General features: G+C 41.2%; 1 protein-coding gene across 4 annotated transcripts in view; it reads right to left on the bottom strand.

The window, feature by feature from the left end:
* Positions 1-327: 327 nt before the first annotated feature.
* Positions 328-26617, bottom strand: part of LOC111238825 (septin-7-like) — a 78351-nt gene continuing 52061 nt past the window's right edge. For 2 of the 4 annotated variants that reach the window (XM_022768518.1, XM_022768519.1), the window contains exons 4-14: positions 20279-20379; positions 20017-20151; positions 16018-16135; positions 14644-14736; positions 13664-13760; positions 11186-11197; positions 4603-4654; positions 3312-3437; positions 1846-1981; positions 1433-1578; positions 328-458 (exon numbers count right to left, since the gene is read on the bottom strand). In XM_022768518.1, the coding sequence (XP_022624239.1) occupies positions 419-458; positions 1433-1578; positions 1846-1981; positions 3312-3437; positions 4603-4654; positions 11186-11197; positions 13664-13760; positions 14644-14736; positions 16018-16135; positions 20017-20151; positions 20279-20379 (1056 nt within the window). In that variant the 3' untranslated portion in view covers positions 328-418. The remainder of the gene's footprint in view (positions 459-1432; positions 1579-1845; positions 1982-3311; positions 3438-4602; positions 4655-11185; positions 11198-13663; positions 13761-14643; positions 14737-16017; positions 16136-20016; positions 20152-20278; positions 20380-26617) is intronic. The other 2 variants (XM_022768520.1, XM_022768521.1) reach the window with 1 other exon arrangement.

Below are 26617 nucleotides of genomic sequence, written 5' to 3'. Positions count from 1 at the left end.
GGTGCAAGTTAAATGTAACACACGGGAATGTTATGGAATGAGTTGAGAGTTTAATGTGTGTGTGTGTGTGTGTGTGTGTGTGTGTGTGTGTGTGTGTGTGTGTGTGTGTGTGTGTGTGTGTGCGTGTGTTGCTCTGAGGGCCACAGTAGATGTGAGCTTCAGGGAGGATGAGGAAAAATGAGTTTGTGTAAAACTGAAGGAACAGGTTGTGTCTCTCTTTAGAAGATCTTTCCTTTCTTCTTGTTCTTTTCCATTGTCCTGTGTGAGAAACAACAAGAATGAAGAAAGAGAATGTGTGTGTGTGTGTGTGTGTGTGTGCGTGCGTGTGTTGCTCTGAGGGCCACAGTAGATGTGAGCTTCAGGGAGGATGAGGAAAAATGAGTTTGTGTAAAACTGAAGGAACAGGTTGTGTCTCTCTTTAGAAGATCTTTCCTTTCTTCTTGTTCTTTTCCATTGTCCTGTGTGAGAAACAACAAGAATGAAGAAAGAGAACATTACTTCACTATCATGTACAACAACATGTCCTTGTTTCATTCAGAAGCTGATAAAGAACACCCTAAGCTGACAGACTACCCTCACAGCTGCTACTGCCTTACTTGGTCTGGCAGGACCACTGGCTCATGGTGGCTAATGTTGGCTCATATTTTGCAATCTTTAGACACTGTTGTGAACTTCCCAAGTGACTTAATAACTTCTCTCTTGTCTTCATTATCCTGTAGTGGCAACGTGCCACCACAATTGTTAGTTCAGGCTCTCAGGTGCTCTGCTGCAGAAACAATCCATGTTGCATTCAAGGGGTGAGAATCAATCACAACTTAATGAACAGCACTGTTGTGTCATATTTCATACACCCGGCGCTGTGTGTGTTAGCTTGGATACATTAACTGTGACGGCACCAATTACTCAAAAGAATATTCACATAATCGTCATTCATCTATATTCCATGGTAGATTTTGTGCTGAATTGTAGGAGGGCCAAACTATTAACTATTAATAAATATTAACATTATCCTGTTATCTCCAGATAACGGGCTAATTATTCCTTTATCTTGACATATCTCGAGATCATGGAATAATTCTCCTGGCCTGTCTCAAGATAACTGATAACAGAGCTTTGTTTTCCTCGACATAATGGGATAGTTATTCTGTGATCTCGACATTAGCTTCTGTATAAATGAGGTGGAGCAGTGAAGCTGTAAACATTCATACTGGTAACTGGTAATCTCAGCGAAGGTGACAGATTATGTAACTGCATGTTGGAAAGAGGTTAGAAAAAGTTAAGGGAAATTCAGCTGTAACAAGATCCGGTTACCATCTGATCTGAGAAAAATGATGCCAAACGTTTTGTCAAAAGATAGTTTACGTATCAAGCAGTAGACATTCTGCATTCGTCAGCTGTACGTCAGCTCTTGAAAAGTGTGAGCGTTACTAACTTGGAAGCGTCCAGTTTCTGCTGCTCGAGGATTCTCTGCTGAGCCTCCCAGTTGGCCTTCTCGTCCTCAAACACTCGTCTCTTTTCCTCCAGCTCTTTGTACTGTGCCTCCAGGTTCCGTTTCATCTGTTCATGGCGTCGCTCCAGCTGAGGGGAAACAACATTTGATGCACTCAGTCTCACACACGATTTGATAATGATAATCATCTACATGAGCCAAATATGGTTTCAAACGCAGTTCCACAAGGGGAAGTTCCCAACTTTAAAATTCAACACTGAATAAGACACGGGATATTACAGACAGCTCACATAATGTTGTTACGTCACAGGAGCTTGGAGCTTATGATGCCACATGGTGCTGCCATCCATCTGCCTGTCCCTGCCTCACACACATACACTGATCCTCAAACCCACCTCAGCCTCTGAATCCTTCAGTTTCTGCTTCTTCTCCTTAACCTTCATTTCAAAGACTTGTTCCATCTCTGCCTCCATCTTCTTCATTTTCATCACATGCTCCCTGCGCTCCTCCTCCATCTGTGCCAGGGGACTCCTGTTGATCATGGAAAAGAAGACGGCAGAAGTTAGAACCAGTGTACCGGACAGAGGCTGTGTTCGAAGAGCCCGCTCAGCCCTGCAGCTAGCCCCCTTCTACTCTGCCACTGAGGGGGTTCTGTTGGTAGGAGGCAAGGGATCTACAGTCTACAGTCGATGCTGTGACATAACTGATCCACTTGTAGTGTTTCCTCATAAAATGTTAAAGGTTTCTTTTTTTTTAATGATCTCATATGTTTTATTGAGCCAAAGTTATACATACAGTGAACTGTTGTATCAGTGCTCATTTTCATAGTAACACAGGATTATAAAATTACATTAATGTACATTTGCAGGTACAAAACAGGTGATATAAAGGTTTAAAGACTGTCCTTGGGATTTGAACATTATCCAAGCAATAAATCATTAAAAACAAAGAAAAAAAAACCCAAAAAACCCCAAACTAATCTAATTTTTAATCATTTTTAATCTAATAATAATTAAATGCAGAGTTTCTAATATCAATTTCATTCATTCAATTCTATCCTTGGCCTCAAGTAAACTGACCTAAAAATGATCCCAATGAGCGCCACACAGTGTTGTGTGCAGATTTTACATTGAGGAAAAATATAATGTTGGTAATGGAGGGTGGATTTTTTTGTTGTATTTCATGTTTCAGATGTTTGTTTTTTTTTCTCTATAATCCATAATCATATTATTGTATTTTATGTTTCAGGTATAAGCAATGCTGCCACTAAATAGCAGTTCATGGTTTTATTCGTCACATGACAAGGTTCAACGTACACCTAGCAAAGCAGTGGAATGTGGGCGGGACTCGGCAGCAGAACAGACAAACACTAGAAAAAAACATTATTTTGATATTTGATATTACTGAAGCCCAAGCCTGAGAGAGAGAGAAGTTAGGTAGGAACAATCCTCCTCAGCTGTGAGGTTTCTCTGCTCTACAGAGGTGCTGTATGTTTGGAGAGAAGGGAGTCTGAATGCTTTCCTATTGGCTCCTATTTCATAAAGATCCCTAAAGGAGGCGAGCCAGAGGAAATTCTCTTCTATATATAGCATAACAATGACTGAAACTTCCAAAGCCTTCCGAAAGGCTGAACCGTCAGAGGCGACCTCAACAGTTTATTAGAGAACTTTGTAGACCCCCCCCCCCACCAAGAACTCTGCTTCACTTATTAGATTGTTTGTGAGGCTCTTAGTCTTGACCTTGTTTTCCGGGATGGGGCCAGGCTAACGGTAAAACTCTAATTCTTAGAAATGTTTTGTTCACCTCATAACCAAGAAAAGCTGTAGCAGAAAAGTTGTGTGTTTAATGAGCAAGGCCGTACTTAGTGAGCTGCCCCTTGGTCTTGGAAGTGTCCACTCCGTTACAGGTGACGGCAGCGAGTTTCTTACTGCGGTAATTCTCGTAGTGGACATTGTTGGTGACGTCCTTCAGATCCTGCATGTGGGTCCTGTGGAAGAAAGAAGAAACAAATCAGGGACCTTAAGCCAGGAGGAGGCTCATCTATAAGCAAACAAGCTAAACCTTCCACTGAATTCAACAAGATTAGCTTCATGCATCTTTGCTTTCTCAAATTAGTTTATAAATATATCAACAGTTTAGCTCCAGAGTCTCTCTCCAGATATATCCAAAGGCAAGAAGTGACAGTAAGTAGGAGCGTGGTGAATGGCAACTGCAAAATATCACACTGAAGATCTAAATTTGGACAATCAGCCTTCTCCATAAAGGGCTGTGAACACATCACCAACTGAAATCAAATTAACCCCAGATATAAATTCCTTTACAACAAAGGTTCCGTGCTAAAAGCAAACCAGAGCTGTACTCATTTCTAGCTAATTGTATCTATAGTTAATTGTTGACTGTTTGTTTGACTGTTCCTAGCTTGTGTGCTGTTGGTGTCTCTTTTCAGATTGAACTGTACTGAGGTCGTTACACTGGCTTCCAGTCAATTTTAGAATTGATTTTAAAATCTTAAAGCTTGTTTTTAAGGTCATACATGGTCCTGGTTATTCCTCATGTCTTCACATAAACTGGTGGCACTGCTTCAGCTTTTATTCTCCAGGCTGCTGGAACATGTTACCTGATCATATTAGAAGTGCTGCTACACTATCATCTTTTAAATCCGAACTCAAAACTTTTCTTTTTGGCTGCGCTCTCCAGTCGTCTGGTTTGCTGATCTTAATTTAACATTTTATTTTATTTTTATTCCTTTTATTGTTTTTATATTTCTTATTTTTATTTGACCAATTATGATCTTATTTAATCACATTCTATTTCTACTTTTTAATTAAAAAAAAAAAAAAATTACTGATTTTTTTGTTGGTCTTAATTATTTTATTTTATCAATGGTTTTTAATCCATACATATCATTTATGTGTCTGTTTTAATTTGTGTCTAATGTTCTATCTTTACACTCTCCACATAGTTTTTGTGGTTGCAGCTTCCTCGATAACTCAGGTTTGCACAGCACATTGCGCTTCCACCTGGAGTGAGATATAAATGTATAAATAAAGTTTTGCTTGCTTACTAAAACTAAAACTGTTTTCATGCATCAAAGGATTGTAAATCATTTTGTGTTCATGAGTTGAAGTTTGTAAAATCCGAACGCGTCTCACCTGATCAACATGTTGCGGAGCACGGTGAAGTCGCAGTGTTCCCCATTCTCCACTGAAACACACAGGGAGAGAGAGGAGAACAGAGAGGGAGGAGGAGAGACACGCAGATACCAACAATTATTACACATCAACACCTCTCGTAAGAATCATCAGAACAATCATCGTCTGGTCTGAAGGGGAACTGAGCTAGAATGAACTGCAAGCATTAATATCTGAGCTTCTACAGATGTTTGTCCACACAGCAGAACTTCACAGGTGCTAAATAACTGAAATGAACTCTGGGTAAATGGCTGTCACTTGCCGTGGTTTATCTCTGGCTATGTGTTCACATACAGAGGCAGTCCCAGCAGAACCATTGTGTTACTGTGTTTGTGGTGAGTAAAATCAGTTCGAAAGTAGTGTGTGTTATTTACATGCTAAAACCTATAACGGTCATACAGACAAAAAATATAAGCAAAACACCGAGTTAAAATGAATGTCACTAATCATAAAGGAGACCTCACTGTTCAAACACACATATATTATGGTATGTTAAGGTCATTCATTCATCAGTCAGAAAGGGAGGGGGACGCTGAGAGCAAGGTGTTTAAAGCGACAGTAGAAAAAGCCAGACTACTTTATCAGCTGCAGCAGCACATGAACAGAGACAAGCAGCAAAGGGGAAAGAGACTTCAGGCCATGATCACATAGGATGTTTTTTTTTTATATGAAACTGAAACTTTAATCCGGGTGGATTGGAGAAAATAAGTCTCCATAAGAACAACTTCAAGAACAAACTCTGCTGCCAGCCTCTGCTGTGCAGCTATTTTCTTCCTTTGTTGTTTAGACATGTTTGTACAAGGGAGAACTAGGGCCACGTTGAGGGAAAAAAATCTGAAATTTCGAGAACAAAGTCATAATATGAAAATAAAGTCACAATTCTGAGAATAAAATCCTAATATTACAAGAATAAAGTTATAATATAATGAGAATAGTGATCATTTTAAGTTGCTTGTTGTTTTAGAGGGGAAATATCAGGAGCTTTAAAATGAGGAACATGAAGCATCCTGTGAAGTTGTACTTTAGGTTTCACAAATGAGGAAATACTTTATCTTTTCGCTCATCAGCATCAGGACATTGAAAAGATTGTGAAGAAACTGAGTCTATTCTATTGTTAGACAGACAAACAGCAGCTGCCAGAAGCAGCTCAGGCTGACACTGACTGTCCTTTCACCTGTTTGACTGGTTGATGTAATATTAAAAAAATTATGTTTTTTCTCTCGAAAGTTTACATTTTTCTCTTAATATTACGACTTTATGCTTGTAATATTTTGACTTTTTTTTCTTGAAATATTATGATTCTATTCTCAGAATTATGCCTTAATTCTCTAAATATTGTGACATTATTCTTGAAATTTCAGGTTTCTTTTTTTCCTCAATGTGGCCTTAATACTCTGTCGTCATATGTTTGTGACCTGTAGTCAAACGTTCTGTTCTCTGGAACAGACTCCGGATCGGAACAGGCAGCGACACCACTGAATTCATAAGTAATAAAACAAGCAGTTGCTCACATCAACACACTCTGGGGTTTAACTGCTACAGGTCTGACCAGTAGCTTGGTGGCTATTACCTGTCAGTTAACTTTAGACAGATGTAGTTGTATATCTGACATTATGGAAATAATTAGCTGACTTTATTCGTCTCCTTTACTTGTGCTACAGTTACACTGCTACACACATTGTGCATTTAAATGTTCAGCAGAACCAGTAGAAAACTAGAATCACCACCTGGTGGTTGTAGGCCTCCGCCAGTCAGGCAACTTACAGGAAATATGGTCACAGTCTTGCCTTCCTGTAATAATGGCCAGAGGTGTTTTTGCAGAACATTATGACGTCATTATGAAGTCAGTTGACCTTTGACCTTTTGGATATAAAATGTCATCACTTCATTTTATCCTTATAGACTTTTGATTTAAATTGTGTCATAATCAGTGAATGAATTTGTGAGCTATGGCCACAAACGTGTTTTGTGATGTCACAGTGACAGACGTGATGACAGTCCCTCTGGGCGTTCCTGATATATTGCATTCACGAGAATGTGAGAATACTGTGACCTTTGACCAGCAAAATCTAATGAGTTCATCTTTGAATCCAAGTGAATGTTTGTGCCATATTTGAAGAGAATTTCTTGAGACCTTACTGAGATATGGCGTTCACAAGGCCAAAACTGTGTTTTGTGAGGTCACCGTGACCTTGACCTTTGACCACCATAATCTAATCAGTTCATCCTTGAGTCCTTGTGAATATTTGCGCCAAATTTGAAGAAGTTCCTTCAAGGTGTTACTGAGATATCAGGTCCATGAGAACGTTATGCTCCTCCGGCTCTGGCTGTCACAGGCGCGGAGGCATAATGATTAAAATGCCACCAAACTGACACTACAATGTGAGTTACACAGCAATTTTCAGCTAACATTTGCTAACTTTAGCCATTAGCCAAGATAAGCCACTGGTCATACCAGACCAAGTGTTTGCATTTTAGTTCACTTCTGCTCACTTCTGCTATTTGCCACCTGACTGCAATGAGAGCGATACACAATGAGAATGAATGTTCAGTGCACTCCTGATCTGTGTTACCAGTGAGGCTCACAGCTGAGTTTGTGTGTTTGAGCAGAAGCAAAACGCTCCTATCTGATCACAGCCCGTCACTGTCGGACCCACAGACGCCACATAGTTAGAACAAGCAGGAGTTCTTGGTCAGACAACAGTAAACAGAACTAGTCTTCTTTCAACAGTTACATGATTGTGAGTCTTCATCTCAACAACAAAGAAGTGGTTACACGGTCACATGGGATTCTGCAAAAGGACTGCAAAACTCCTGTTCAGGATGTGTGTGGCGGATCTCCAGCCTCCTCTTAGCCTTCCCCCAAATGGCAGTCAATCATCATCAGGGGGGCGAATAAGGAGGACACCTTACCATTGATGAAACTTAAGAAGTCCCGCCCCTTGGCATCCCAAGCCAGCCATTGACCTCCTGTCTCTTCTAGAGGAGGGAGCTCTGACGGAGGGGAGGGGTATGGTTTTTCAGTTACTGTCTGTGCCCAGCGTGGGGCTAAATCTGGGTCTGGAGCACCTGGGTACATTATGGCTCAGACTTGGTCTGGTACCAATTGGAACCAATCCCATGTTTGGCCCAGATTGATCCCAGATTTGGCCCGGATCAACACCATAGCCTGCATGTGTGCAAGCTAACTGGCTAAAGAGGCTTGTAGCGGGAGTGTGGTTATTGGAGGGGGAGTTATATGAGGATCTATGCATGACCAGCTGTGGACAGTCTCAATGAGGGAACAAGTGGAGGACCTAAGTGGGGTCAAGGGTCATAGGAAAAAAAAAAGGGTTGTAGCTAATAGTAAACAACTTATTTGTTGATGAATGGCAGAAAACACCTGATGCATACTTCGGTTCTTTTATCTAATCCACATCACTTCAGTGTGTATCTGTCAATCAGTGAGACATGCACATTAATGGAAAATTGTCTCCATCCATCAGGTGTTTTGAGCCTGAGTGCCTGGTCTACCAGCAGAGTTTATTCAGGCCATGATGATGAACTGCATTGGTTTGATGAATCAAGACCACACAACTGTTTATTTGAAACATGCAGCAAGTGTGTATGTATATGCAGGAGTTCTTTTTACAAACGCCATGTTTCTACAATAAAAGTCTTTCATTAAAATTCCAAGTATGCTAATGAGTGAGAATTCATGATACCAAGCCACGTGTTATCTTGATGACTTAAATGAGCTGCTACATGCCTTTCTGCGAAAAACACTAGCTCACCATTAACTGCTCATGAACCTATAAGCAATGTGTTAGGGTGGTGGATCCCAGTCCTTGGTCCGGTGATACACTGAGGCTTACACACCGTTCTCACCCTGCACCAACACAACTGATTCAGCTCAGACACCATACAGTGAGCTGAATCATGTGCAGCTGAGATTAAATGGCACTGCTGCATGTCATACCACAGGAGCAAAGGAGGGAACCACCGCATTAGAGTGATGTTTCTATTGCAGCTGGAGCTTCAGCACCAAACAGCCTCTAGTTTTCTCCATGACTATTCACAGCATCAGACCTGGGACAAAACAACCGAGTGTATGAGAGCTTTAACCTCCTGAGAACTCCAGACTGACAGGAAATTCAAAGATGCATGTTAAGCAAATTTCATCAAATGCACCTTACAGGATAATTTCCATTTATTACAGCCATGGTCTTATTTTTATAATTTCAGTCATTGTATTTATCAGTAATAACAACATTATGCTCGCCATGTTAATTGAGATCTGGGAACACAGTGACATCACCAAAATGTCTGATGGAGCAAGAAACACAAGCGGTCAGACGACCATACTGGTTTTAAACACATCCCCAGGTTAGCAAAAACCTAGCAAGGGATTAATGTCAACATACACCAAAACAAGACTTAATTAATGTCCAAGTGAACATTTGTGCCAAATTTGAAAAAAATTCCCTTGAGGAGTTCTTGATATATTGTGTTCACAAGGCCGAAATCATGTTTAATGAGGTCGCCTTCACCTTTGACCTTTGACCACGAAAAGCTAATCAATTAATTTTGAGTCCTAGTGAATGTTTGTGCCATTTTTGAAGAAATTCCTTCAAGGCGTCTTTGAGATATCATGTCCACGAGAATGGGATGTACAGACTCTGGCTGTCATTGGCTCAGAGGCATAAAAAATTCAAATTCATAGTAAATGATCCTGATCTGCCCTGAATGGATTCCTCCCTGGCCCATGACCCCTCTCTCCACCACGTTCAGCGCAAATCCATTCAGAACATTTTGTATAATGCTGGGTGAAAACATCACCTCCTTGGTAGAGGTAAGAATGGTTTGGATAATCAAGGCAAACTGTTGGTGTCTGGTCAAGGCTCATGTCTCTTACCCTGTCAAACTTCATTGTAGTAATGTCACCTTGTTCCCAGATCTCAGTAAACACTGTGGGGAGATGCTAAAGCTCAGTCTCAACTATGACAAATAAGACCCAAGTTGCAATAGCTCTGGATTACAGTGAACGTTCAGTGAGGTCTTGAAAGGTCGTTTTATGGGTTGACTTTTGAATTAAGTGAAAAGAACAAAGAGCACAAAACTAATCATTCATGTGTCCCGCTGCTAGATCACTAGCTCTTTTGTTCAGTGCTAACACCTGACGTACACTATGCCGACTGACAGTAAGGACAGCAGAGAATAGACATAATGACTGACAGTAAGGACAGCTGGATGGAGGTATGGGGATGGCAATGCAAGTTGGGTTTTGTTCTGGTGTAGCTTGTTCATCTTTTCTTTGGTGGGTATAGATTTTTCTTATAAGATGTACTGCACACTGTTTTAGTGTTGCCTTGCAACCAGCAGTATCTCAAGAGAAGTAAGAAGTATAGTATTGTGTATATATAGTAAGCAAGTATTATTGCATATCCACCAACATTTACTTTTAAACAATGACACCTTTTTTTTTTAATAAGGAACCCTTAATGTGTGATTTGTGATCAAGATATTGAGATTACCTCTAAACCTTTCATAATAAAGTTGGCAGTGCTCTCTGGTGGACAAACCATGTAACAGCAACACTGTCTCTAAATTACCCTGACATGCAGAATATTGGGGATTTTTTTACAACAATTTCTTAATACTCATTGGCTTACATATACACCATTACTAAACATTTCTGTTATAAACTAAAATCAGCTGATGTCAGCCATGCCTATATATTGGCAAGGCTCTAATTTACACCAAATGATAAGAGGATAATGTAAAGTTCTGTGTTCAGAACTGAATGGATTTGTTTTTAAAATAAACCCAGGCCAGTGGGACACTACCATAGAAGTACTATCCCACTCAAGAGTAAATCCAACAGTATATTTGTAAAATATAAGAATCTAAACGGTGTCCTATATTAATAATTGCTACAAGACTGTTTTTAAAAAGGTGAGGTCTTCTTACTTTGGACAATGTCACCTTTAGAGGCTCATTCAGCATTAGTTTAAGTCCTAAGTGTTAGCAAAGAGCACGTGGGCCTACATTCAGTCGGGAACACATGACTTTTTGGTCTATGTTCTTTAGTATTTCAAAATATAATATGTTCACATTTTAATATATCCATGTTCTTCTTTGTTTTCAAATGTTTCCAAAATATGGTGCAGTCTAGTGTTCGGGAAGGTTTCACTAAGTATTCAGCCCAAGTCTGATCAGAGCATTGGTTTGACCATCAGCCTAATGATGAGACAGCACAGCAACAGAAAAGTGGAGGGAGAGGGAGGATGGAGAGTTTAGGGGACACTCTGAGGGAGGAGGAGTGGGGGGGGGGGGAAATTGGGTTGAAATAAAGGGAAAGAGGGTTTTGTTTACCAAAAATGCCCTCTGCCAGCATTGGAAAAGAATAGACAAAGAAAAAAGAAAAAAAAAAGAGAGAAAAGAAAGAATGAAAAGTGAAAGACTGATAAACGGTCAACCACAGAGAAACAGGGGACACTGGGAGGGAGGAGGAGGGGGGGGGGGGAAATTAGGTTGAAATAAAGTGAAAGATGGTTTTGTTTACCAAAAATGCCCTCTGTCAGTCATGGAAAAGAATAGACAAAGAAAAAAGAAAAAAAAAAGAGAGAAAAGAAAGAATGAAAAGTGAAAGACTGATAAACGGTCAACCACAGAGAAACAAAGGTAAATTACTTTATATAAAGATAGATACAGCATATCATCTTTCAGGGGACTGAAACACAAATGAAAACACCAGGAGGAGCAACAACTCTTCACTTTGGCTAATGGTGATGTCAGCTGTCTGTCTGATGTCAGCTGGGTCAGTCAGCGCTTGCTGCAATACTGATACAACATATCCCATAATGCACTATGGTGATCCTCCTTTTTCAGGATCCCTGCCAGTGTCAAGACCAACACTGTCATCAAGATGGTGTGCATGTGTGTTTGTTTGTGTTGAAGGGGAATAAAGGTGGGTGTTATCAGCTAACGATGTAATAACTGCCAGTTAACTTCATACTTGTCAAACTGTAATGTTACCGGGGCGACGCTGTGGCGCCAAAGATGAACTGTGAGGTCCCTGGTTTGTATCCGGCCGGGGACCATTGTTGCATATCTCTCGCTTGTATCCTGTCATCTCTCTACTATTGGCACCTTACAGAGCCAAGCGATGAACATCACATAAAATGCCCCAAAATATTATAAAAAACAAACAAACAAACAAACAAACAAACAAACAAACAAACAAACAAACAAACAAACAAACAAACAAACATCCCAATTAACTCAAACAAAAGCTTTTTCTTCATTTTCTCTGTCCTACGGCCCTCGGCCTGTGGAGGGTGTAGACAGCCAAGCACTTGCACTGCAGGGAGAGTCAAGGGCTGCGGCCGAAAAGTCAAAAATAATCTCCTTCTCTAACCACTTCCCCTCGACCTCGATGGAAAATGTCATGAGGTCAAGGAAAGATGTTGAAGGAGAATTCACAAGGACTTAGGAAAATAATCTGACTTCACTTTGACTAAGCTTTTTTTTAATTTTTTTAAACACATGGAGGATAATTCTCCTTCCTAGCCACAATAAACAAACAAACACAGAAATGTCAAAATAAGAAAACATGAACTAAAAATATAAACAGAGAAAGTTGAGCCATTAAAATAATAATTGAATAAAAATAAGGAACTGAGCAAGAGGTCAGAATAAATTATATTCAACACAGAGTTTCACTTTTGACATTTTTATACAATTGTTAACTAGAGAAAATTCATATTCAGTGCTTTACACAATGAGAGGGGATTTAGTGAAATGACATCTACGTATAGACTACTACTAGTTCTGGATCGTGTCACAAACATAAAACAGCTGCTCTGATGTTTCTACATTTATGTGGCTCTGCTGTGGTGAAACTACAGTGATGCATTGTTTTAAATGTTGCTGGAAGGAACAAATTGTGGGACGGCATTTCTCCTTTCATAAAGGAAGCTCCAGTGTTTCCTATGCTAAAGGAGATAAGATAGGAAGCACTGAAGCTCCTTTCCTCATCATTTAGAGAAGTGGAGCAGCTGTGATCATGATGCTGCTCAGATACTTCAGCTCACTTCACTTTTCGACCGCAGCCAACCTATCCCCCAAATCCCAACCCCTCTATACGCCCTGACCAACCAGCAGGTGTCACTCATGACCCCTCCTCACCGACTTACCAACTCTGAACACTGCTATTTGTGTTTGATGGGGAAAAGCTGGAAGCACTGTGGTGTGAACCTGGTCCATGAGGTCCATGGTTGATTTATCACAAACTGCCCCCCCATAAATCAAGAAAGATGCTAAATGCAGAAGCATCTCGACTATGGTTGGATGATATAAACTAAAGTAACACTCACTGGCTCAGAAAATGACAACTGAACAGACACAACAGCCTGAAACATAAAAGAGCTGCTGTGGATAAACAAGCAACACGACCTTGGTGGTGTGGAGATAATGGAGCTGGACCACCACAATAAGTCCACCTGTTGATGTTACTGTAAACTCTACCACAAACAAGTACCACAAACTCATTTTATCACCTGAAGCATCGCCATCTAATAAAACACACTCAACTCCAGCAATTAGACCCAACCGGTAAGATTTAAACTTCCAGTAATATTCTTTCCTAGTTAACATTTTGACAAGTCGCTGTATTACCCGGTAGTTAATACATTCAGTGGATACAGGGGGTCGTAGTGGAGAGCATGCACTGTGTCCCACACGCTCAGGAATATCATGCTTCATCCATTCCAACAAAGAAAGAACTGTGACAGCTGGACATTCGCAAACATGTCAAACTCCAAACTCCATCATGCCTCAGCCTCTCTCTCACATCTGTCATTGTCTGGCCAAGGTGCAATGACGTACAGCGTGTAATGTCAAAATAAAAAATAAAGAACCTAAACGCTTTGCCTCATAAACCTTCACTTTTCTCTGATATGTTCATCATCTGGGCTTTAGCAGCTTGGCTACTAATTGCAAGTTGTGTTTTTCCTTTTTTCCTTTCTGGCAGTGAACCTACCTTCTGCCACGCCCCATGGATACTGGCGACCTCTGACCTTCTTGCCGTTCACCTCAATAACGACGTTGCTGCCGACTACTGCCAGGGGCATCTTCTCCTGGAGTGGGAAGACACACAGCTTTCTATTACCTGTGGATGGAGCAGTGCTCTCTCCTGATTGGATGACCGCTCAGTTTCAGTCAGATACAACTGACATCACAGTTATATTTGACTTCACTGTGTGAGTGCTTGGGTTGGGATACTCATATTGTGCACAAGTATTTTGACATTAAAACTCCTGACTTGAGTGCAGTGGACTGAAGCATTTACATGGTATTTTCTACATTGAGTCAATTGTGTCAGATTTACATACAGTGAGTGGTCACACCAGAAAAGAGTCCCAGCAAAATGTCTCCACGTCTCCTCTGAAAACAGGCAGTGCTAGAGACTTTGTAATGTGGAGTGAGTTACTGTGGCTGACAAGCTAACAGCTAACACACTGCAGGAGAAACACTAGCACAAGTGGTGGCCACGAACATACTAGCACTAATCACGAATTTACCCTATCTATCTATCTATCTATCTATCTATCTATCTATCTATCTATCTATCTATCTATCTATCTATCTATCTATCTATCTATCTATCTATGTTGTCGGAGTTACTGAAGAGTGAAAAGAGTCCTCCAAGCTAGCAAACTTGTTGAATGACAGTTAGCTTTTTTGTTGAGCCGTTGAGAAATAATGGAGGGTGAAATGTAGCTAATGAGCTACAATGGCTTCCTCCATTTTGGACTCACTTAGTTCAATTCCACACAGAAAATGTACTTAGCCGTTGCAATTTAATCCACTGACACAGTAATTCTGTGGAACTGAATGTGTTCGGTGTGACCAGGCTTCAATCATGCACACGCAGTCATTGCTGACCGGAAAAATATGTCAGCTCCAGGGTTTCATGCTCAGGTTTCTGTTGATGTTTTAAATGACTCTCTGGTCCATTACCTTTATCTTTCGGATGAGCTTGTTGTCCTCGTCATCCTCTGTGTCGGGGAATTCGTAAATTTTGATTTTGTGCTCCTGTATCTCTTTCATTATCTGAAGAAGGGAGAAAATCATCAGATTAAAGGTTACAGGCACAAACAGTGTAGACCTGCAAACATTTGTAAAATCCATTTGAAAAAGGATTTCATTTCTCTATTAGGTAAAATATACTGATTAACTTTCTTTTTGGATTATCTTGGCATGGCAAGGATGGAAGGAGGTTTAAACAGCCAAAAGCTCATTGATGAACACACTGTGTCTAGTTTATTTAATCCGTACACAAACAGAGGTGTCTCTACCACAGGTTGTGGAGTTTATCCATCTTTTTTATTAAATATAAAAACTGCATCCAGTGTGTAGGCTAAATTGCCTCCATACTTGATGCACATGTGAGAGAGTAGTATGATGTGATGCACACACCAGCAGCCACACACTAAACCAAAGGCGTGGTGGTAACTCTTCTCATTTGTTCTATTGACTTAGTTCAGGAGTCTTTCTTTCTCAGCATGACACTCAAACTCTACATATGCAAACAGATAAATAATTGTACGCACAGGTTTTGGTTTGATATAACAAACACAGCTTTATTCGCAATATTTGACAGAACAGTTATCTATTTGAGGAGCACAGATTTAGTTAACTTTCTCCGTCAGGTTTGCTATATTAGTTTCATAAACTTAAGTTATTTAATTGTTACCACCTCCTGTGGAGGTTGCTGCTGGAGTTTCCTGGCTGGCCATCAAAAGGAGTCCCAGCTCCATCAGACCTGCTTAAACAGTGTTGATGAGTAACTGGACTGCATCATGTTCCTCCAGCATCTTCTAGTTTGATTTTTCTTATGTTTGTTTCAGTACTTTTCCTCAGTTAATATGGGGCAGCATTAAACTGTAGTTTGTCTTTTGGTCTATCCTCTGTGTGTCTGAATGGCCTGATCAGCCACTGTATATGTTTCCCTATGCTTCAGTCAGTTTGTGCTGTTAAGTTCACATCTGTTAGTGCTTGAGGTTTGTTCTTTCATGGGCCCAGAGTTATGGTTAGAAGTATTTTGTTATTTCTTTTTTGCTTTTTGTGAATGAATATGGACTTCAATTATTTTTCAAAAACTCCCTGTATCTCCCTGTCCATCAGCTCGGTCCCTGACATTTGATCTTCATCTAACAAAGCTAGCAAACATATTTCCAAACATGCCTATTATTGTTTTGCATAAACATGCTGTTTGTAGTAAGTTAAATAAGATATCACATTACTATTATTATCTGTGCAGCTTAGTTTGGAGTGCAACAGCAGCCCTGCCCGTCCCTCTCATGTGATACATACAAACACAAATACAAATACCTGTTTTTTAAAAAGCTGGCATTCTTCAGGGGTCAAAGTGTCAGCTTTTGCAATAAGAGGGATGACATTGACTTTGTCATGGAGTCTCTTCATGAACTCAATGTCCAGCGGCTTCAGACTGAAGGGGAGACAGAGAGAAGTGTAAGAACTACATCATCAACAACTCAATCATTTGCTTCACAAGTTCATCGTTTAAGAAACAAGGCTCAATCTTTGTTCATAAATGTACTGGCGACCTGTTCCCTGTCTCTCACCCAGTGCATGCTGGGATAAGCTTTGGGCCCTTCATCTCTGAACATGTGACAAGATGTTATAGAGGGAGATGGACCTGTGGTTGTTTACAATAAAGTTATTTTATGTGGGTCAGCAGGCCGGCATGGTGACTCATCCTGTACATGAAGAATTCATTTACAAGAATCATTAATGCCACACTGTATTTCCTCCGTGCATGGCTTTAAAGAAATGTAGTTCAGTGGGTCACCAGCAGAGGGCCAACCACAACTGTGCAATGACATGTGGCCTACAGCAAAGACACGGTGAAGCCACCCGAGCGTGACGGACTGTTCGTCTTATTTGTTTGCGGTGACAACTCATGGTTATGTCATATTGAGTTAATGAGGGATTATCTTTGTAAATACCTCCATGGGGTCTCCATCCCTGTGTGAATGACATATTCAGCTGTGAGGCTCTGGCTGCTGCTGTGGGCAGTGTGTAGGAGTGTGAGTATGTGCAGCACAATGGGAGAAAAGTATGTAAACATGAACTGCACATGGCTGGATTCTGGTCCAGTGTGACTATGGATGCAGTTATTTTTATCTGTCTTGCATGCAAATGACACATTACGTGTGGACTTGGTTCTGTGTGCGTCTCTGTGTGTAATGGGTGCTGATAAAGGGGATGAGAATCACACATCTCAGGAATGCAGAAGCATGAAGAAGGCACAAAACAGCTGTTGAGTGGTTCACTAGTTCACAGAGGGACACAGAGAGTGTGTGAAAGAACCACTTGGTAAGAAGAGGGTCAGGTTAGTGTATGATGCGGCGTAAGGAGCGCTGGACTGAATGTGACCCCAGATAAAACTGGAGTCAGAGCGTCTGGTCTGAGGGAGGGGGAGATTTGAGGACTGGTGAAGATACTGACTGTCCAGGAACTTGCGTGATCTTAAAATGTTATTCCTTTCAGGGTTAAACTATAAATCCTCTCTGCACACTGACAGGGACTTATCTGACCAGCAGTGAGAGAAGGCTGGACTCACTGTTGGAACTGTTCCTGTCTTCTCCCAAAGCCAAGCCTGGACACATGAGGATGAAGTTTACTTCTCAGGCAGGAGTTCAAATTTTACAGTCACATGTCAGAGACTTTTGGAGGCAGCGACATGCAAACTGTTATTCTACAGCTGTTGCAGAGGTGGTTAACAGTTTGCTTAGAAACTATATTCTGGCAAATATCCGTAGAGTGAAGTAAACTTACTGCACTGTCCAAAGCTCAAGGGCAACTGCACAATTTTATTAAATGGACATCATGGTCTGCTCGTTTCGCAGCATAATTCAGTTTTAAACCCTTTTAAACCCCTAATAATAATGATAATAATAATATAATAATAGTAATGATAGGGTTCCATGATATGCAAAAAGAATGATATTCATATGACTTTTGCATTTCATTTTCACTGAAAACTAGAATCAGCTCCTGGTGGTTCTCTGCCTCCTCCACTCAGACTAGTTTCAGGTCACATCCCTGTTTATCCACAGTCATAGAAAATATGAAGCATTGGTTTGAAATTTTGTCATAACTGCTGTGTGAAGTCTTGAGTTGTGACTAAAAAATGTTTTCTGAGGTCACCGTAACCTTGTCCTTTCACCTTTGACCCCCAAAATCCAATCAGTTCATCCTTGAGTCCTAGTGAATGTTTGTGGCAAATTTGAAGAAGTTCCATCCCGATGTTACTGAGATATCATGTCCAGGAGAATGGGACGGACGGACGCACAGGCAACCCGAAAACAATATGCCTGCTCTGACTGTCGCCAGCACGGAGGCATAAAAAGTTAAAAATAATGATGATGTGATTTTTGTTGGTCTTGTACCAAACCAACATGTTCCTTTACGTCTGGAGAATATGATTTGTGGAGGCGTCTCTGGAACAACATAACACATTTTACCTTTAAAAAATTGCAGCCCCGGTTGAAAATGCAATTTGGATGTTGCACTTGGCCATATTGTTATTAAGATTTTGATTAATTGTGCAGCCCTAAATAATAATAATCATAATAATAATAATAATAATAATAATCTTTACTTATAGAGCACTTTTCAAAAACTATGCAAAAACCATACAGTCATGCACCTATGATGGCAGCTTTACACTGACTTTTATGTAAAAGTCATGACAGCAGTCAGCGCTGTATTGTCTCCTTAGAACTTCCAATATAGAACAGGTCTGTCTGCATATGCACTGAGCTAAATGCTAAATCAGCAGGCTAACATGATCACTATGACAGTGCCAACATTAAAGCAGATATACCGTTACCATGTTCACCTTAATTTAGCATGCTTAGGTCTTACAAAGCAGACTCCCACAATATAGCAGGATCTGGCAACCCCCTTATTTTATGCCTTACATGTAGAGGTTTCTAAGTTGCAACCCATGTTTACACTGTTTCTTTTTACTTAAAGAGTAAATGAGTGAGAGAAAGGTCGGGGACGAGAAAACAGGAGCGGTTCAGGAAATGAGGAAATCTAAGAGGGAAGATAAAGGGCTGGGCTCCTTATCGGAGTTATGTTTCCACTCTTAGATTCTTATTCATCTTTTCTCCCTTTTTTATTATTTAGCACTTACACATTTATTGTTTAATTGCTGGTACAACAGTTTACTGTATGTATAACTTTCTTTGGCTCGGTAAAACATATTTGATAATTTAGCATGCTGAGATTTCCTAATGAGCACTCTTCACAAAGTGCAGCTCAGGCTGTTTTGACCTGATAATAGCAGCACATCCTCCAAGTTATTACATTCATCCAGAGGAAGAGATGCGCAAGTTCTATGTGAAGCCATATCATTTTATCAGGTTGTAAGAAAGCTCCACATTTGAACTGAAGACTGGTTCTGCAGCTATACTGAGAGACAGGGAAGAAGATATAGCGATGCCAAGTGAACACACACACACACACACACACACACACACACACACACACACTTTCTGGGACAGTGCAGGATGTCAGGAGACAGAGTGTGTTTGTCTGAGATGAGAGGCCTGCCTCTGTTGGCCTACACTCTGACTGGGTGATTCAGTGATGGAGAGCAGAACTCTACTGAGCATGAGCAGAACTGGGTTATATAACCTTTGTGGGTCACAAACACTGGCTGGCAGCCTCCTTGTCTATGGCACAGACACACACTCACTATACCCTCATAGCCTGCAAAAGAGAAGGAGCTGGGTGGAACCACAGACTTTTCCTCAGAGTAAACCAAGCCAAAGAAAGTTCCGAATTCTTCAGGTTTTCATCGCACTTTAACACTTCACCAGCTGATTTCACTGGTTGCACTGTGATTGAAACCTGTGCAGAATGTTTGTTAGTTAACAGGAGCCATGATTACAAATAGACTCATAAAGGAAGAGTCTTGACAAGAGCACAACCATCCTCCCACTTGACAACTGCTGCTTGAAAATTGCTGGTTTTTGTGTGAAGTGAAGATTTACATTTAGAACTTAAAACTGCACTAATTCATACTTTTACACAAATAATAGATCAAAAAAACTGATTCCAATGTGAAAGCGGTTGCTTAATATTGATCTTTTACTGGCAGCGTTTTGACTTTTAACCATCTCGCCTGTGTTCGAGGCAGCTATGCGTGCTCCAGGTATTTACTGAACTTCTCCACACCTGATTCAACTTACTGCATCAAAGCTATTATAATGAGTCACAGTTACCGTGACACGAGACTCCACTTACTTACATCTACATCATCTCATTACAACCGTCACCCCAAGCAGCACCTACCCGTGTCCAGAGGGTGCGATGAAGTACAGGCAGCAGTGGACTCTGTTGTCCGGCATGGATCTGCGGTTCACCCTCGACTCTGCATTCAGGAAGTCCTCACACTTACTGTCAATGTAGTTTATGACTGGCTGCCAGCTGCGAAGATGGAGGAAAGATTATCAGGCAGAGGAAGATGAGAAAAACAGATCAGAGCAAAATCTGATCACACATTCTTCTGGAAAAAAAAAAACCAAAAAAAAAAAACCACACACACACTCCTCACCAGTTGCTGTTGTCCACTGCATCTCCAAAACCTGGTGTATCCACAATGGTGAGTGTCAGCTGAACCCCTCCTTCCTTAATCAGCACTTTAGACTGCTCCACCTGAAACACACCAACGTTCACACATTTCAGTGTACCAGTGATAAAACCTGGCCCTGCTGATGACATGACTTCTGAATGGAAACACATGCCGCACACGGACGCTGCGACGTTCTGATGATCTTTCTGGATCTGTGAGGATTCAACACTTTGAAAAATACACTTCAGAGTACATTCTGGCAGCAACAACGGGCCCACACACATTGGCCTGCACTATCCTCCCCCGCTCAGGGCACTGATGACACATCAACACACTGTAAGTGCACCCACACAGCCTGCTGAGAGATCCAGAGATACTGATATCTGCTGCTCGTATGTGTGAGCGTTCAGACTCAGACTCGTTCCTTCCTCTAAGAGGTAAATATTTACAGCAGTGATGTGTAAATAGGTGCGTGATGTATGATTACCTCACTTCTCGCTAACAAACTATGATCATATTCTTTACATTTCACCTCGCTGTCTTGACTGAATTAACCTGCAAGTAACATCGTTTTGTCTCATGTCATGTTACTTTATTCATTGTTCTGACGAGAACAAGCTGGTACCTGGACAGGTAAACCCTGAGTTAACTGAGCCAGGTACAAAATCATTGCTGACAGCAGAGGGAACATAATACTTTTAACCAGATGAAGGTTCAGGCAGATTTAAATAGAGAGTTGGCTTTGCTGTAATAAAATAGGTGACAATTTCCATTCAAGTCTTGGTCTTGGAATCATTTTATCAGCTTCATTTACAACAGCTGGCTGTGCATTTCAGCTAGTCTTTACATTGTTGTAATAGTTTTAATAATGTGGGGTCATGAGGAAGGCTTACAAAGCCAGCGTTAAAACACTGAATGAATCAAATCGAATACAGTATGTGAGTCATGAATTTGCATTTTGTAACTGAACCTTGTTCCTGTTTTGTGTCTGAAACCAAAATGAAATTTCTCTCGGTTGCACTCAGCGGTGAGAGGATGGCTCCTCACGTCTTATGCTTCAGGTTAATGTTGAAAAGCTGCTTTTTCTCATGTGCTGGAACAAATCAGTTCTATCAGAACTATACACTGAAATGCACTGAAGATGGATTAGTTTACATCGTTAGAATTTTGTTAAAAGATGTAAACTGATTGTCAGTTTTTTTTTTTTAAAAAAGCTCCAAAATGACATGTCATTCCAACTGCGCCTCATAAGGTACTAACTCTGGGGGCGCCTCGGCGGCTCACCTGGTCGAGCACGTGCCTCATGTGTTTAGTCCTAACTGCAGCGGCCATGAGTTCTAGCCCAACCCACAGCTGCATGTCATGTCCCTCTCTCTCTCCCTGACTTTCCTGTCTCTCTCTCAAGGTGCCTATCAAAGTAAAGGCAAAAATGCCAAAAAAAATTACTTAAAAAAAAAAAGAAAAAAAGATACCAATTCTGTACCTTTCCAGGTATATTTTTGTAACTGGACATAAAGGTACAGTTTTGTCACTCGGGGTACAGAAATGTTCTTTTAGAGGTTCAGACAAGACAGTACAAACATGTACCAATGTTCAAAGGTACAGTGCTGAACCCTGCGAGGGTGCAGCTGGAGCCACAAAGCCTTTGTACCTTTTTAGGTTCATTCCTTTACTTTCATTTCTTAGTGTGTGCAAGCATCCCCTCACTAAACAGGTGCACAGGTCCTTCACCCGCGTTCCCAAAGTCAGACATCTAAGTTTAGGTATTTGTTTAGTGATTCTTTGTGGTGTATTAATTAAAGATGGATACTGTTCAGTTGATTAATGCATCATGTTAGATTCATTTTTGGTTTGTTCATTTTGTTTGGGGTTCGTAAAGGTCGTCTGAGCATATCATATGCTTTTTTTGAAAGAACTGTGTCAAGGTACATTTTACATAATGCATCTACTTCCCGTAAGCCTTGTTATACACACCACCCTTTTTTGTATTGGAAGTGGGTAATGTTGGAGCCTTTATAAACCGAGTGCATGTCAGTTGGCGTTGGTCCTGCGGAGATGGGAAATCCATGCTGCTCTCCAGTGTTGTAAATATGGCTGTGTCATTTACAAATTCATTCAAAAAACCAGAGCTCTGCCAAAGTTTGGATGCTGTTTCTTCCCGTTGGTTGTATGTCTCAGTGGCCGCTGCCATCATCAGAGAGCCACTCCACCACAAAACTATTTGACATGAATCATCATATAGACGACCAGAAGCCAGCGAAGAAACGATGCCACAGGAGGAAACGCCTCAAACTTCTGTGAGCAGCTCAGAGACAGACATCAGATCTGTTCACTGAGTTCAGGCTGAGAGAGTTTCAGTTGTTCTCTTCACATCAACATGTCGTCAACACGTTCATGTCCTGAAACGTTACCGTTGTTGTTTGTGAACTGTGACAGCTGACATCGCTTGTAACGACACTCCACCCACAACGTGGGCTAACGTTAGCTTGGTTAGGCTAACGTAGCGACGGTTTATAACACAAGCTTGGTGCTCAGAACATTAGCAGCTACAGCCATCACTGTTCAGTCTGTTTAAATGAAACACTGACTTTTAAATGAATGTTCTCACACCATGGGTCTGTCACCATGTTAGTCAGTTTAAACTGCTGCATGCACACTGGCTACATCAAGGTGTGTGTGTGCGTGTGTGTGCGTGCGTGTGTGTGTGCTGTTGTCTTCTGTTTTTTGCCGTGGTATTGAGGATCATGGTATTGGCACAGACCCCTAGTATCCCCAGTACTGCCACAGTGAAAGTGAATCAGGACCCAACAGACTGTCGAAATAACGGAGTCTGAAACTGTAAAAGCAGGAAAACAGTCACATATATTCGCCGTCAGTCCCACAGATCCATCACTTCCTGCAGCTCGTCTGCTGCTCCCTCACTTTGCTGCATACTTTCACAAGGCCATCTAGTTATTTTAGGATCACCCCTTTAACTCAAACTACAGCCCTCTTGCTAACACAAACATTCTTCAGTTTCCACAAACCTTCAGATAATCTGTCTGACTCTACAGCTGAGTCTATATATCACGCACTGCAGTCATTTGACATATCTGAGCTTAATTGTGCATCCAGAATGTGTGCGAAAGTGTGTGTTTGTATTGTAAGTGTTTGTGCATGACATGTCTGCCATCTCAAAACCAAATCTGCTATTTCCACCGTTTCTGCAAAGAAAAACAAATTTGGGAGAAAACCTCAAAAATGCCGTCAGTCTCAACACCATCATTTAAAAGAAATCTGATCTGGGGGAATGTGAGTGAGCGACAAAACATGAGATTGTTCTGGAATAAAAATACTCTGACCCTGTCTCTCTTCCTCAGCCTCAGACCACAGCACCCGTGGCAAATACACTTACACACGCTAACTGTTACTTGCAGGAGGGCATTTATGCCCCTGCTGTGCTCATGGGGTTCACATGAGGTCTGATGTGAGCGACGGAGCAGAGGAATCTTAATGTTTCCAGTCTCGCCAAAACAGAGTAAATTTAGCTCTGTGCTGGTGCAAAGACTGGAACACAACAGAACTGCTGTCATGAGCAGATGCAAAAGATACAGTGACATCACCTGATTTGCTTTCACAACCCGTAATTTGGGACGCACTGCGTGAGGATACAGTGTCAGACATCACAGACTGTTCAGTATTCTGGATTGTTTCAGTATTGATACAAAAATGTTTTTATGATTTGTCACTTGATTTGTGAGTTTGTTTCTGCAAATTTAACAATAGAAGAAGAAATGGTTATATGTTGACTTTTCTCCAGTCAAACTAAAAATCAGGGACTATCTAAAGGTCAAGGTTCACTCCTGACCTAGAGAACAGTAGTTCGCAAAAACAGTAGTGAACTCCAGGTCCACTTAAAGTTATGATTTGTAACTTTTCCACATTCAAATGTCTAAAAACAACTAGACCTGTGTTCTATATGTTGTTGAGTTGTGTTCTTACATTTTCCCAAATGTTTCAATCAATTCTCAAACCAGAGAAATCTGTGATTTTAATCATGGTAATGGTCTGTTTGGTCACATCACACAGCCCTGATTTCAAATAGATAAAATGTCCATTTTTGCCCATCAGTCTACACTAAGTTCATTCATAGAAAGTTTTAACAAATGTATTAAAACTGAAAAACTGAAGTTCCTCACTAACAAATGTTTTCAGGCCTTTAATTCAGATTCTGTAGAAGCGTGTTTGGCAGCAGGTACAGCTTCAGCTTCTTGGGTGAGTCTCTATGAGCTTTGCACACCTGGATTTGGTCAGTTTATCTCATTCTTCCTGGCAGATCCTCTCAGGCCGTCATATTGGATGGGAAGTGTCTGAGCTGCCATCTTCAGGTCTCTCCACTGATGTTCTATGGGGGTTCAGGTCTGGTTTTTGGTTCGGCCACTCCAGGGAAGTCAGACTTGTACGACGACGTACGAGGGTCATTGTAGGACAAAAAAAAAAAAAAAATCTGCCTCGGAGGAGTTAATATTCAGAGAAAAAAACTTGGATATTCTTTGAGATTATAAAGTCATAAATATGTGAGAAAAAAAAAATCAGCAGTTCTCTGAGTTTAAAGTCACAAATATATGAGAAACGAACTTTTGTTGAGGAACCACATCACGTCACTGTGCAGAGATGGATCAACCTCATCACATAACAGATGCTGACGCTTGTTGTGTATTAGATGAGCAGTGGATGACCTAATCAAATTATGCTTTACAATCAGATTTAGCAAGAAGGAAACGCTCGTGACTTCAGCCCAGACTCACTGTGATGTCATAAACATCCAGACTTTGAAGAGACAATGAACCGGGCCTATTCAGAAGAAAACAACTATTTACTAGTTTGGTTTGCGTGTCAGAATATAACCCCCCCCTCCCCTGCCTCCATCATTTTTTTATTTTTTATTTTGTTATCCTACAGTGGCCCCAATACTCCGTCGTAGACTCGTCTGTCTGTCTGTGCTGAAAGGTGAACCGTCGCCTCAGTCTCAGGTCTCCTGGACTTTGGAGCAGGTTTTCTTCAAGGACCTCTCTGTATTTAGCTGCATTCATCCTTCCCTCTGTTCTGACCAGTCTCCCTGTTCCTGCTGCTTAGAAGCCTCCCATAGCGTGATGCTGCCACCACCATGTTTGACTGTGGAGATGGTATTAGCCTGGGGATGAGCAGTGCCTGGTGTTCATCAGACAGTGTCTGGAGTTCTGCACAAAGGGNCCTACAGTGGCCCCAATACTCCGTCGTAGACTCGTCTGTCTGTCTGTGCTGAAAGGTGAACCGTCGCCTCAGTCTCAGGTCTCCTGGACTTTGGAGCAGGTTTTCTTCAAGGACCTCTCTGTATTTGACTACATCACAACATGATGCTGCCACGACGACGCTCCACTGTATGGATGATGTTATCCGACTTCCAGGAGAGCTGGGTGTTGAGCTTGAATACTTGTTTTTCTGATAGCTTTTTACATAAAAATTTTAGGTACGGCTGCTTGTGTTTAGACTATCAAAGGATTTCTTCTTAACAACAAACACAAGCTATGTTCCCAGTCAGTGTCCCTCACTAAAACGGTATTGTGTGTGTCCTTGAGGTCCAATAAACAGGTCAAGTGCATTTCCCTCCTCATGCAACATTTGCAAAATGTTTACCAGCTCCATGTTTCCGAACTCGTAGTGTTCTTCCCAAGCATCAACCTCTGGGGCTGAAAAATGAAGCTAACACTGAGGAACCCAAAACTCCAAATGACAATGTCAGTCCCCATAGACTCCCATGTTAAAATGTCCAACTTCACAGCAGAAATAAACATGTTTACAGCCTGGTACAAAAACAGTTTTGGTCTGTAAAGCTAATTTTCTCCCTCATGACACCTGTTTATATAACTCACCCATTTTATTATGGCTTAAACTGATGGCGTGGCCTCTTTGAGTGACAGGTGGGTGAGCGTATGCTTGTCTCAAATTGTTATGCACCAAAGTCTGGGCTCCACACACACCCCTCCTCTTTGACCATTTTTGGATCAGCTGGGAGTTAGGGGCGGAGTCAGACACTGAGATGACGGCGATGGTGGAGCAGCTCACTCTGAGCTTCAACACCACTCTTGTGTGGGTGACGTCATGGAGGCTACATCCACCTTTATCTCCAGTCTACGGGTCTTACTGCTGTTGTTGGTGCACTGCTGCAAATCTTGACACGTTACTGTTACTCAGTAGGACTGTGCCGTTTTATACATATACCAACACCCACCAACCACCCCCACCCTCACACATACACACACACACACAGTTATCTAAATACATATATATATATATATATAT

The sequence above is a fragment of the Seriola dumerili genome, unplaced genomic scaffold, assembly GCF_002260705.1.
Source record: "Seriola dumerili isolate Sdu_G_001 unplaced genomic scaffold, Sdu_1.0 BDQW01001690.1, whole genome shotgun sequence".
Taxonomy (NCBI): Eukaryota; Metazoa; Chordata; class Actinopteri; order Carangiformes; family Carangidae; genus Seriola; species Seriola dumerili.
Note: the sequence above shows the minus strand (reverse complement) of the source record. Positions and strands in the feature narration are given on the sequence as shown.